General features: G+C 52.4%; 1 protein-coding gene across 1 annotated transcript; it reads left to right on the top strand.

The window, feature by feature from the left end:
- The first annotated feature begins 7,750 nt into the window (after positions 1-7,750).
- On the top strand, positions 7,751-11,215 carry LOC100904900 (pyruvate carboxylase, mitochondrial-like). The gene is made up of 3 exons (XM_029111406.1): positions 7,751-8,751; positions 8,857-10,273; positions 10,400-11,215. The coding sequence occupies exons 1-3, from the start codon at positions 7,751-7,753 to the stop codon at positions 11,213-11,215; spliced, it is 3,234 nt and encodes a 1,077-aa protein (XP_028967239.1).
- The last annotated feature ends 934 nt before the right edge of the window (positions 11,216-12,149 follow it).

Here is a 12,149-nt window from a genome sequence, read left to right as displayed (position 1 = left end):
GCAGGAGTACAGGGTACCTCATCATTTTGGATCTCTCGGACCCCCCGAAACCTTGTCTAGGCCCCCCCCAAAAAAAAATCCTGGGAACGCTCCTGCGGGCAATGGAGAAATCTCGATGAGGGGCAAGTGAGCGGGGTCGGATAGAGGATGAGTACGCCGGGAGAGCCACTATGTATTTTTTGTAAGAGGCGCGCGGTGCCATTGGATCGTCGGGGTGGTCCTCAATAGAGTCATGGCTGACAGTGAATCGGTCAGCCGGTGGGCTGACCGAGAACATGGAGAGGTTCCCTAGACTTTCTGTGAAAATCCCTCAGATTCCTGCGGGAGAGCTCAGTCTTATCTGAGAGCATTCCGTGAGCGGTATACAGCTTTACAGCAATCGACGATCAATTACCCTGCTGGAGTCACGAGAATGGATTCTCGGTAGAGGTTGAACAGCCCTCACCGACAGCAACCGAATCCCGCATGGCCTCGCGTAATGTCAGCCGTGGTCCTCTCAGTCTCGAAAAACCATCAGTGAGCATAGATTGTAATCGGAGAAAGCGCATGCCGTATCTCTTCAAAAGAACGGGCATGCCGTTCATCCCCGTTTATTAGGAGGTGCCCTCAATTTCTCAAACTCGCTCGATTCAACTGGATTCGAAAGGAAGACAGCGGGCACCATTCGTCCAGATATTGAACTCCCCATCGAGGGTGATCCCTGGATATAAATCTTCATACATCACCCTTGAATTATTTGTATCGTCTGATCACAAAGTCGTTTGAATCGTCATCGTCATTCTCGGATAAAACTTCAAGGCTATCATCTCCCTCAGTTTCACCCGACGGCGCGAGCGCGAAGATTCTCGTCTTCAGAAACAAGGAGGCGGACGGAATGGCTTCATTGGGTCGAAAAAATCGAGTTGCGTGATCCTCGGGGCCATCAAACGCCACTGCGATTCCGCAGTTGTTGGAGGGCTTTGAGATCATCTCCTCTCGCGGTTCCTCCAACCAATCGTCAATCCCTTCCAAATACACGCTCATCGGTGGAGCTGCCAAACTTCCGCCGTTAGTAGAGGGTCTCTCGTTATTAGCCCTCGCGTCCTCATACGTGTGGGTAGTCCTGGCTTCGAAAGGCGCGTCCCAATCCACATCAGGCGCCTAAAGGAGTTTTTTTGCAGCCTCCTGCATCGACTAAGGTATCAATATGGAGCTTCCTGAAACCTCTTTCCGTTCGAGGGCGGGTCTGACGTCTAGAGCTGTTCGGAACGAGTAGTCTTCCGCCCGATAGGGAGGACCCGAAAACTCCTCGGAATTCAGCTCCGTTCGTGTGATCATTCATCCACGTCGTTCCTTCCCAGCAAAACTCCAGACTAGCTCCGAATTCAGCGATGAATTTCGGATCCGGACGAATTTCACCTGTCTCAACTCGATTTCACCTGGCTGCAACTTCTCTTCCTGGCCGCGTTACGGGCCCATGAGTTGAGATTCCATTCCAAATCTGCAGGGTACCTACGGTATCTGCACTTACCATGTCCGAACTCGATTCCGTGCGTCGCCCATAAGCGATTCCAAGATTCCGTCCGATAAATCTCTCCTCTCGGTCAATAGATTCCGCGCTCTGTCCATCTGTCACAGGTGTAAGGTGCCCATCCAATAGGAGATGTCCGTTCAGTTTCTCAGATTTCTTACCTATATTTTTTCATTCATTCATTAGCCCGTTCACTAGAAGGAATACAGTAAACAATTTTCCGAGATTTCCTGCGGAATTAGTTGTAGCAGCCAGCTTCTCGAGCGGTCCCGACTCCCCTTCCGTCTGATGTGGTTGAGAATATTTCTTTCGGAACAATGTATGGGATCCCGGAATCCCCGGTATCTGCGATATCGCGGAATGTAGGTGGAAAGCTGCAGGGGTTGGGAGCAGGGAATGATATATTGGGACTCCTGGCGGTCAGGTAAAGAAACAGAAGAAAAACCGAGCGCTCTGGTCCCAGAAACGCGTCAATCCCGATTACCAGTCTTCCTCTGCGAGAGTTCACCCTTCAAATTCGTAGAGACTTCGGAGGATTTCTCCTGCAGCGAACCGCGCCACCTTTCTCTCGCATCATCGCGACAGCCGGTACACGAGCGGTAAACACCGCACCGCTTCTGAAATTCGTCCTATAAACTAGGCATCATCTGGTCTCATAGGCACGGACAACGGCCCGCTGCACTGCTTCTGAAACAGAGTAGAATCATTCTGGCTAGACCGTGATACCCAACGAGAGTGCATTTCCTGCATGGCCGAGCTCCTGAGAAGGTGGAGCAACCCAGAAAACGGGAGCCAGACAATGCAGCGTGCAAGCAAAGTCTTTGTTCAGACTCTCAAGACCGCGCAGCAGGACCAGGAAAATGGGCCTCCCATGCGCAAGGTAGGGTTGCGAGAAGGGATTGTGCAATCGCGTCGGTGTAGCTATGTGCAAGGCAGCGAAAGTGACGAAAGTGACTCCGCGGACTACAACGGACTACAATTTCGGATGGGGTGGAGCGAGGGTCGAATCAGACTAGATATTTTCTCGAATTTCCTCGAGGAGAGTCAAGGACCGTTGGAGCGTTTCGTGAAACAGGGAAGCCACGGAACAGACACATACTGAGCGACTCAAGAGGCCGTGAGGGGAAAGCGATGAGAGAGTTGTCTACCAGCGACGATGGAGCGTTGGAGATCATTCCGGCTCCTAGAGCTGGGCGCTCCAGACTTCTTCGGGACTATCTGTACAGCGCCAGCCAGAGAAAATTATCGAGAATTCTCGAATTTGGGGGCAGATACGATCGAAGCTTCGGCTTCGCCACAAGACCTCCGGAAGTGATGAGCAGAGTCCTTTCCGGACATTTTCATTTTCTGACTCTCGAATGTGGGTAGATCCGATTGCGGTATTCTCATTCTAGCGTTTCCCAAATCGTCCGACAACAGGGAAAACTCATCAGAGGCGATTCCCTCGTCGGTGTGGTCGTCGGTCTTCGCTCTTGCGGATTGGATAGACATGAAATGTCCGAAATTTAGGAACTCTAACGATGAGCGCACGATTTCATACCGAATGAGGCCGTCAAGCGTACCGAAGATGATGAGGAAGCGGGAAACATTCTCCATGGAGTTGGAACGAATTCCTTCTGCGGCCGCGGCGTGATTCCAGGGAACTCACTCCGAATCTGAATTAAGACGAATATAGCCCAGACTGCATCGCTCAGATATTCAATCGGATTCCATCGAGATGGAAGGAGAGACGAAAGAGGAGCTGGACTCGACCAGATCGAGGCTCAACTGTGTTGATGATAGCGATCCTCGCGTGAATAAATTCCGCCTATCTTCCGATCACGGTCTGCTCGATCTACCGCTATCGCATCATCGCAATGAAACTCCCTGTTTGGTTGAACTGCGGAACCATTCGTAGGTCGTCAGTCGGATCGATCATCAGTCGGAGCGCTTGGGGGTCCGGGTTCGGCTGTCCGCGGAGAGCGAGTAGATGAGTTCGTCCGGGCGTTCTTCCGAACGCGACAAAAACGTGGATTTTCCTAGCAGGATCAGGGATGGACCCTCCTCGGATCGAGATTCTTCAAACCCGGCACACCTCGAATAAGATCATCAAGAGAGGGCGGGGATCAAATCAGTGGCGTAGCGAGCCGGAGTGCCGCTCGGGGCGGTGATTCGAAATTTCCAGTTTTTTCACCGTGCTCGACGAAAATGCCGCCCCCCGCCCGATATTTTTTCCTCGAAAACACTCCGTTTTTTGGATGCAAAACCCCGAAATGCCGCCCCTAAATGCTCCGTAGGAAGTGCCGCCCGGGGCGGTCCGAAGACGGAGAAAGGTTACGAGACAGCTTCTTAGATGGCGGGACTCATAGCTGTTTTGAACACAGTATCCGAGCGAGGAGCTATTCATAAGGGCTGAATTCACCGACGCTACCCGGCTGACGCGAATACTGACAGTGAGAGCTGCCTGACGAGACCACCTGCGAAAAATCAAGCGAGCGGTCTGATCACTAGGGTGGTTTTATTGGGCAGGTCCTCCGTTTCGGGAGTCTACTGACTCCCGGAAAGAATAGTCTGATACCCGAGGTGGTCTTATCATGGAGGTGGTCTTATCATGGAGGTGGTCTTATCATGGAGGTGGTCTCTACCCCAGAATTCATTATCTCTCTCTTTCTTCCCAGTACGGATTTTCGGACTGGGGTCTAGGTCGACCCAACCTCTCTCGAACTTCGGCTCAGGTCGCATCTCGGAGAGCCGGTTTCACTTTCGCTCACGGTCGACGCTTGCAACCTCCCCCGAATATTGTGTAATTCACGCCTCACAACCCCAGCACTGGCCGAGAGGCCTTCTGAGGTTCATTGTCGTCCTTTGTAGTCGCCGCCCCGAGCCTCTGAAACCGCGCCATAGCTGTGACCTACGAAGAGAGACCCCTCGATATGCGCCACTTTCCTGAAACATCGCGCGGCCGTGGGATGCGACATGCGCACTAAAAAGCTCTCATCTTATGAAAATTCTCTCTCTCTCCGTGCTCCTTCTTCGCTCAGTCATCCATAAGAGGGCTCTTGATATCTTCCCCGCACTGAGAAGAACCGCCAAACGTCCGAATTTCCCAAGTCATCGATTATTTCTTATCGGGGCTCCCATGAACGGACCCGGAGTGAAAATTGACGCATGGAGCTCACGGTGCATACCGTTTTTATTCTAATAGAGTGGCATGCCGTTCTATTTTTCGATTCCCTCATCAGGCATCGGTCTATTGGAGCATGCCGTTCCATTGGAGCATGCCGCTCTATTTTTCGATCTCCCATCGGATAGGCGGTCCGTATTGAAGCTGATGAAGCCTACCCGTGTTTTTTTCCAAAAATGAGTATTCAAACGATCTCTGCCTTCACTTACGATGAATCGTTTTGTATACCCTTGATATCTTCACGGAATCTAACAATTTTTATCGCCTTCCCTCAAGTTATTTCCCCCTGCCGTTCCATTAGAGCATGCCGTACTATTGGAGCATGCCGCTCTATTCTCCGAAATCTCATACGGGTGCCGTTCTATTGGAGCATGCCATTCTATTAGAATAAACACGGTATGTTCCGCTATTTTCCGAAACGAAGATACTTCGCCTAAGAATTGTAGATCGAGATTCTGTGCAATTGATCGTTCAGGAGGTAGCCGCGCTTCGCTGTTGGGCCAGAATTTCTTGAGTCGACGGCATTCCCGCATTTCTTGACTGGCCAACGATCTGCGATCCCATTCGTCTGTCTCGTGATCGTGCTCTCCCTCACAGCTCATCCGTGCTTTATCCTTGTGTCCCGGAAAGAAGGAAAGTCGGTCGATGCGGAGAGAAAGCAACAAGCATTATCCTCGGTAGTTCTTCCCCACCCCAAGCTCTAGTCCGGTGGAGGGGTATGTCGTATGACTGCGAGGCTTCCTGCGAGCTCAGACCCTCATCATTCCGATTTCTGGCCGCTTCAATGGCGAGACACTTGGCGTCGGCATAGAGGTACGGGAAATGTTGGGTACTCGGAAATCGATGCTGCTCCCCAATGTAGTCTGGGAAAGGTGTTCGCATCGGTGACATAATCAGAATTCATCTACAATGCGATCTTCGAAGAATCAGGAGCAGCTGGGCGGCCAGTATTGGTCTCGTATCTACAACGAAGCGCGGAAATTCTGATCGATACCCCGAATCGCGAGGACGACCGCCGCCGTAATCACATCTCTATGGACCAGAATCCTGGAGGCAACCGACAGCCGCCGCCGCCGCCCTTCTCGTTCCAGCCTCTGCCCCCCGGTCTCATCGATCCTGCCGGTACGCCGTTTTTCCTCAGGATGTGAGTCGAGGCTCGGAGTTATGTTCGAGGTCCCCCGCACCCCGACTGGTTCCGTACCTGAGCTCAGGATTCTCCATCAACCCTTGTATGGTGATCGTGTTTCAGGCATGACTGGTTTCTACCCACCGGGCCTCCTCCGCGGATACGACCCTTTCGCCGAGAACCCGCAATTCCCGCCGCCTATACCACGAGTGAGCTGGACCCTCTACTAGTGGACCCCCATGATGAATTGAGAGAGTCTTCCCCCCACGGAATCGGAAATCATGATCAGAAACCCCAGAAATATGTAGATACCCTTTTTATTCGATAACATAGTAACGATCGACTCATCTCAGGCAAACACGTATGATCCGATTACTGGCCAGCCTGTGCCGCTCCCTCCGCCGAACATGCACATGCTCCTACAGAAGCACTTGCAACCTAGTACGCAGATGCGACAACCCGATTACAACCCGCAAAATTGCCCAACAGAGGGTGAACAACAATTTCCTGATCCACGTCAACGATGACTCGAGAGGAGGAAAGTCACCGTGTTTTTTGGGCTTCAGAGTTTCGGTGTTTTTCATTCGCGTAATAAAAACGTGCGATGTTGGAGATTCTCTGATTATCCGGAGGTCTCATTCTCATGGCGTTCAAACTAATGTGTTCGTAGACCGAATGAGCAGCTCGTTCGTCGGGCAGGCCGTCGTTTGCGGGGTCGTTCCGCTTGCGAAATTACCGCAAGCGATTCTTTGCGGCGGACGGCGCATCGATCGGGGGTCGATCGCGGGGGAGTTTGTGCGGAAATTCGAGTGGTTTGGAGTCCTCCGCAAATCGACGGCGAACATGGCGAACAGATTGCATATAATCCGCTCGCTCGGCCTATGATTTCCCAGCGTACAAGAATTGATGAGCCGATTCGAGTACCGGGCTCAACTTCTGAGACGGATCGCCATGAGCGGGTGATTTCACATATGACTCTTAGGGAAGGTCGAGGTTAATAATGAGGCGATTCGCCCCGACTCACGACACCCCCCGAGACTCACTGCCTAAATCTTCTCCCATCTTCGGACTTCGAAATCGATCGAAGAATCAAGGGGGTCCATCCACTGACCCGGAGCCGCCTGTGTGAGCGAGCGGTTCGAACCCAGATCTGCGCCAGCGTGCCATGGGCGTGTCTCGGAACCGAACTCGCGGAAGGGTCTGTGCGTGCTCTGCTGTTCTCTGAAAGTCGCGCCAGTGCTCACGGGAGAGCTACAGTAGTAACGGTCTTGGTGAAGCTCTTGTACGAGGGAAGTGAGGAGATTCGAGAGTTCCAGCTGGCTCGCGTCTGAGAGGTGACTGACCGATAGTCGGTCCGAGGACTCTTTCTCCGACTACGAGGAGGACCAGTATCGGGACGGAGCCGGCGAGCGGATAAAAGAAGGCGATCGAACTTCCCAGCAGTCGGGCCGTTCAGTCAATTGTAAATAAACCCGCAATCAAATGAAGATAGTTCGCGCGAAGTGCTACCCTTCTAAGAGAGAGCGATCGTCTCCGAACGACCTGTGACCCGGTGTTTACGTGTGCGTGCGTGCGTGTCGACTGTCGCGAATCTTTGGAACAGATACTCGTCCTCGTGGGTCTCCGCGCGATACATCGGAGATCCGAATCGCGGAAATTCGGCGAGCTCAGAAGTTTTCGCGCGTCTCCTACTGAGATTTTGAAATTATTGTGAGACCGCGATCTAGAGCGGCAATCGGCCATCATGCGTTTCCAAATCTGTGGAAATCGGTTGCTACAGCTCTATAGAAACCGGATCAGCTGCCGATTGAAGTCGACGGCGGCGGAAAACGAGAATCGACCAATCAAAACAATTCTGGTCGCGAACCGTGGCGAGATCGCTATCCGAGTGTTCAGAGCCTGTTCTGAGATGGGGATTCGATCGATAGCCGTTTATTCCGAGCAAGACAAAATGCATATGCATAGACAGAAGGCGGATGAATCGTATCTCATCGGAAGCGGTTTACCACCCGTTCAAGCGTATCTGAACATTCCGGAATATATCCGGATCGCCAGAGAAAATGATGTTGACGCCATACATCCCGGTTATGGCTTCCTATCGGAGCGTGCGGATTTCGCCGAAGCGTGCATAAAAGCCGGAATCCGTTTCATCGGACCCTCGCCCCGGGTCATGGCCCAGATGGGGGACAAGATCGCAGCCCGAAAGTGCGCTATCGATTGTGGAGTACCCGTCGTTCCGGGGACCGATAAGCCCATCGAAGACATCGCGAAGGCCAAGGAGTTTTGCGAGACCCATGGGCTGCCGGTCATGCTGAAAGCTGCCTACGGCGGAGGGGGTCGCGGTATGCGCGTCGTGCGGACCATGGAGGAACTTGAAGAGAACTTCAACAGAGCCGTCTCAGAAGCTCAGAGTGCTTTCGGAAACGGTGCGATGTTCATTGAGAGATTTATCGAACACCCCCGTCACATTGAGGTGCAAGTTCTCGGCGACAAGACCGGTGAAGTTGTTCATTTATACGAACGAGACTGCTCGGTCCAGAGACGGCATCAGAAAGTCATCGAGATCGCACCAGCTTCGAACATACCTCCTGATGCGCGCAAGGCCATGCACGACGACGCGATTAAACTCTGCAAATTCGCAGGCTACACAAATGCGGGAACCGTGGAGTTTCTCCTGGACGAAGACGGCCGCCACTATTTCATCGAAGTGAACGCCCGCCTTCAGGTGGAACATACAATCACCGAAGAGATCACTGGAGTTGACCTCGTACTGTCCCAGATCCAAATCGCCGGCGGTAAGACTCTCGCAGAACTCGGCCTCCGACAGGACGTCATCAAACCTCAAGGATGCGCGATACAGTGTCGCATCACGACCGAAGATCCTGCCAAGGGTTTTCAGCCCGATTGCGGAAGAATTGAAGTATTCAGAAGCGGCGAGGGTTTCGGCATCCGGCTCGACAGCGCCTCGGCCTACTCGGGAGCGATAATTTCACCATACTACGACTCGCTGTTGGTCAAAGTAATTTCCCATGCGCACAACATGAAAGCATCCGCCAGCAAAATGGAGAGAGCTCTGAGAGAGTTTAGAATACGGGGAGTCAAAACGAATATACCGTTCCTGTTGAACGTCTTTCAGAACGAAGTCTTCCTAGGAGGTAAATTCGACACGAATTTCATCGACGAACATGCGGATCTGTTCAAATTGAGCCCGACGAAGAACCGAGCTCAGAAGCTTCTGTACTATCTCGGCCACGTGGCTGTGAATGGGCCGATGACTCCGCTCGCGACGAATCTTCAGCCCGTCAAAATTCGGCCATTGGTTCCCGACTTCGATAGCACCCAAATGGCACCGAGGGGCTTCAAAGACATACTGGACAAGGAGGGACCGGAGGGCTTCGCGAAGGCCGTCCGACGTCACGATGGACTCCTCCTGATGGACACAACGTTCCGAGACGCACATCAGTCGCTCCTCGCCACCAGGGTTCGGACGTTCGACCTGCTGAGGATATCGCCGTTCGTCGCGAACAAGTTCAACAGTTTCTACAGCATGGAGAACTGGGGTGGAGCAACGTTCGACGTGGCTTTGCGCTTCTTATACGAGTGTCCTTGGGAGCGCCTCGAGGAAATGCGCAAGCTCATCCCGAACATTCCTTTCCAGATGCTCCTACGCGGAGCTAACGCGGTCGGTTATACGTCCTATCCCGACAATGCCGTCTACGAATTCTGCAAAGTCGCAAAAAGCTGCGGCATGGATATATTCCGGGTTTTCGACTCGCTCAACTATCTGCCGAACATGATGCTCGGCATCGATGCCGTCGGCAAAGCAGGCGGTGTCGTGGAGGCCGCCATTTCCTATACGGGCGACGTATCGAATCCCAACAAAACCAAATACAATTTAGAATATTATCTCAAGCTGGCCGATGAGCTCGTCAAAGCCGGCTCGCACGTTCTGTGCATAAAGGACATGGCAGGGCTCCTGAAACCCGAAGCTTGCCGGATCCTCATCGGAGCACTACGTGAACGTCATCCTTCCGTTCCCATCCATATTCACACACATGACACCGCAGGGGTCGGGGTGGCCTCGATGGCCGCTTGTGCCGAATCAGGGGCCGATGTCGTCGACGTCGCCGTGGATTCGATGTCAGGAATGACTTCGCAGCCCACGATGGGAGGCCTGGTAGCCTGCCTTCAGCATACACCCGACGACACTAAAATCGATCTCAAGGACGTGAGTCAGTACTCTGCGTATTGGGAGCAGACGCGCGCGCTCTACGCTCCGTTCGAGTGCACCGCAACAATGAAATCCGGAAACGCTGACGTGTACGAGAACGAGATCCCGGGAGGTCAATATACAAATCTCCAGTTCCAAGCGTTCAGTCTGGGTCTCGGAGAGCATTTTGAAAAAGTGAAGAAAGCCTACACGCAAGCCAACTTGCTCCTTGGAGACATCATCAAAGTGACGCCATCGTCAAAGGTTCGCATCGATGACTCCCCAAGCATAGATAGATCGATGACTTCAGGGACAGCTCGAGTCCAGCTTCCGGGTTTCGAGTGACGCTCAATTCAACATGCAATTTAACAACAATTTAACGAATTCCAGGTCGTAGGGGATCTGGCTCAGTTCATGGTGCAGAACCGGTTGCAACCACAGGACATACTGGACAGAGCCGAAGAGTTGAGTTTCCCCAATTCCGTCGTTGAATTCATGCAAGGATACATCGGTCAGCCCCATGGCGGATTCCCCGAGCCCCTCCGATCCAAGATCCTTAAGGACACACATCGAGTTGTGGGCCGACCGGGCGAACACCTGGAAGATCTCGATTTCGACGATATCCGAGCGAAGCTCCAGGAGAAATTCCCAGCGTACCAGATGAAGGACACCGATGTGATGTCGGCAGCCATGTACCCGAAAGTCTACGAAGACTTCGCTAAATTCCGCAAAGCGTACGGTCCGGTGGATAAACTGGACACCCGAGTGTTCCTCATGGGGCCGCAGGTCGGCGAGGAGGTGGACGTAACTATTGAACGAGGGAAAACGTTGCACATAAAAATGTTGGCTGTTGGTGCGAACGTAACGCCGAAAGGTGAACGAGAGGTATTCTTCGAATTGAACGGTCAGCTTCGTTCGGTTCTGATCGTTGACAAGACTCTCGCCGAGGTCATAGAGGCGCATCCGAAGGCCGACAAAGGCAATAAGGGCAGCGTTGGTGCCCCTATGCCCGGTACTGTGATAGATATCCGCGTACAAACTGGTGACTCAGTGAAGAAAGGAGATGCTCTGGTCGTGCTCAGTGCCATGAAGATGGAGATGGTAGTTCAGGCTCCGATAGCTGGCAAAGTCAAGAACGTTGCGGTTTCGAAAGAAATGCGACTTCAAGGTGACGATCTTCTCGTAGATATCCTGCCCAGCGAATGAGAAGATATTGTATTCCACATCATGCTTATTATTTATCGACGATTTGACTGTGGGAGAGGATCTGAGCCATGAATCTCGTTTGTTTGTTGTAGCCTGTTCAATGTGATGTACAAAGGATGACCTTTCCTTTCGCGCTCGGCGTCTATGTCGAGCACTCGATGCAGAGCTGGAAAGTATCATAAGATCATAGTTCCCGATGTTACCGAACCCCTCTCTCCCTGGTTCGGAGCTGGTCAAATAATTTATGAAACAGAACCGTCACAATAAAGTTGGTCTCCGGCATTCGATTTGTTGAATGTAGGTATAGGATCACCTGCTCTGGGATCAGATGAGTTGACAGATCGATCCATGAGGATCAGTGCCGAGTCTCATTCGGAATTACCATCGCGGATGGCAATGCCTTAATCATAGGGACCCGGAAAAAGAATCAATAAGGAAGACTTGATCTCCCGTCGGCTTTGCAAGAATCTGCGTTTCCTAGAACCGCGATAATTTCTCTTTCCAGCCTTACCATTACGCAGGGTATGTGTGGTGAACCGCATTCAATAACCGCGGATCTCCCGGGAGTTCGCGGTTTTCGGCTTAGCCGTACATCGAAGGGACAGGGGTTTTCGGACGGACTGTGAAGTCGCGCTAAGGACGTCTAAAGCAGAGCACAAGCTTAAGGAATCGCACGACGTCGGCGGAAAGTTGCGGGAACGAACACACTGGTGCAGCGTCACGCGATGCTTGGCTCAAGAGCAAGATCTCCCGCCGTTCAAAGCAATATATTCCCACCAGCCACGGGTAAGCCGTCTTTATGGCTCCCATAGGAGCCTATATTTCAGGTTTCTGTGGAATAAGATAGGTATTCAATTCAGTAAGCCCCCTCTCAGATGCGGCCTCCGTGATGCGATGACATAGGAGCGAATAACAATTGGCAACTCAGCGGCGT

Source organism: Galendromus occidentalis, unplaced genomic scaffold (genome assembly GCF_000255335.2).
Source record: "Galendromus occidentalis unplaced genomic scaffold, Mocc_1.1 scf7180000077438, whole genome shotgun sequence".
In the NCBI taxonomy this organism is placed as follows: Eukaryota; Metazoa; Arthropoda; class Arachnida; order Mesostigmata; family Phytoseiidae; genus Galendromus; species Galendromus occidentalis.
This window is presented reverse-complemented; position numbering and strand designations above follow the sequence as displayed.

Excerpts from the sequence above, each read along its gene's own strand:
- LOC100904900 (XM_029111406.1), top strand. The coding sequence starts at position 7,751 with ATGCATATGCATAGACAGAAGGCGGATGAATCGTATCTCATCGGAAGC. Across the intron at positions 8,752-8,856 it reads GGCGAGGGTTTCGGCATCCG|CAAAATGGAGAGAGCTCTGA; the intron begins GCTCGACAGCGC and ends AGCATCCGCCAG. Across the intron at positions 10,274-10,399 it reads AAGTGACGCCATCGTCAAAG|GTCGTAGGGGATCTGGCTCA; the intron begins GTTCGCATCGAT and ends AACGAATTCCAG.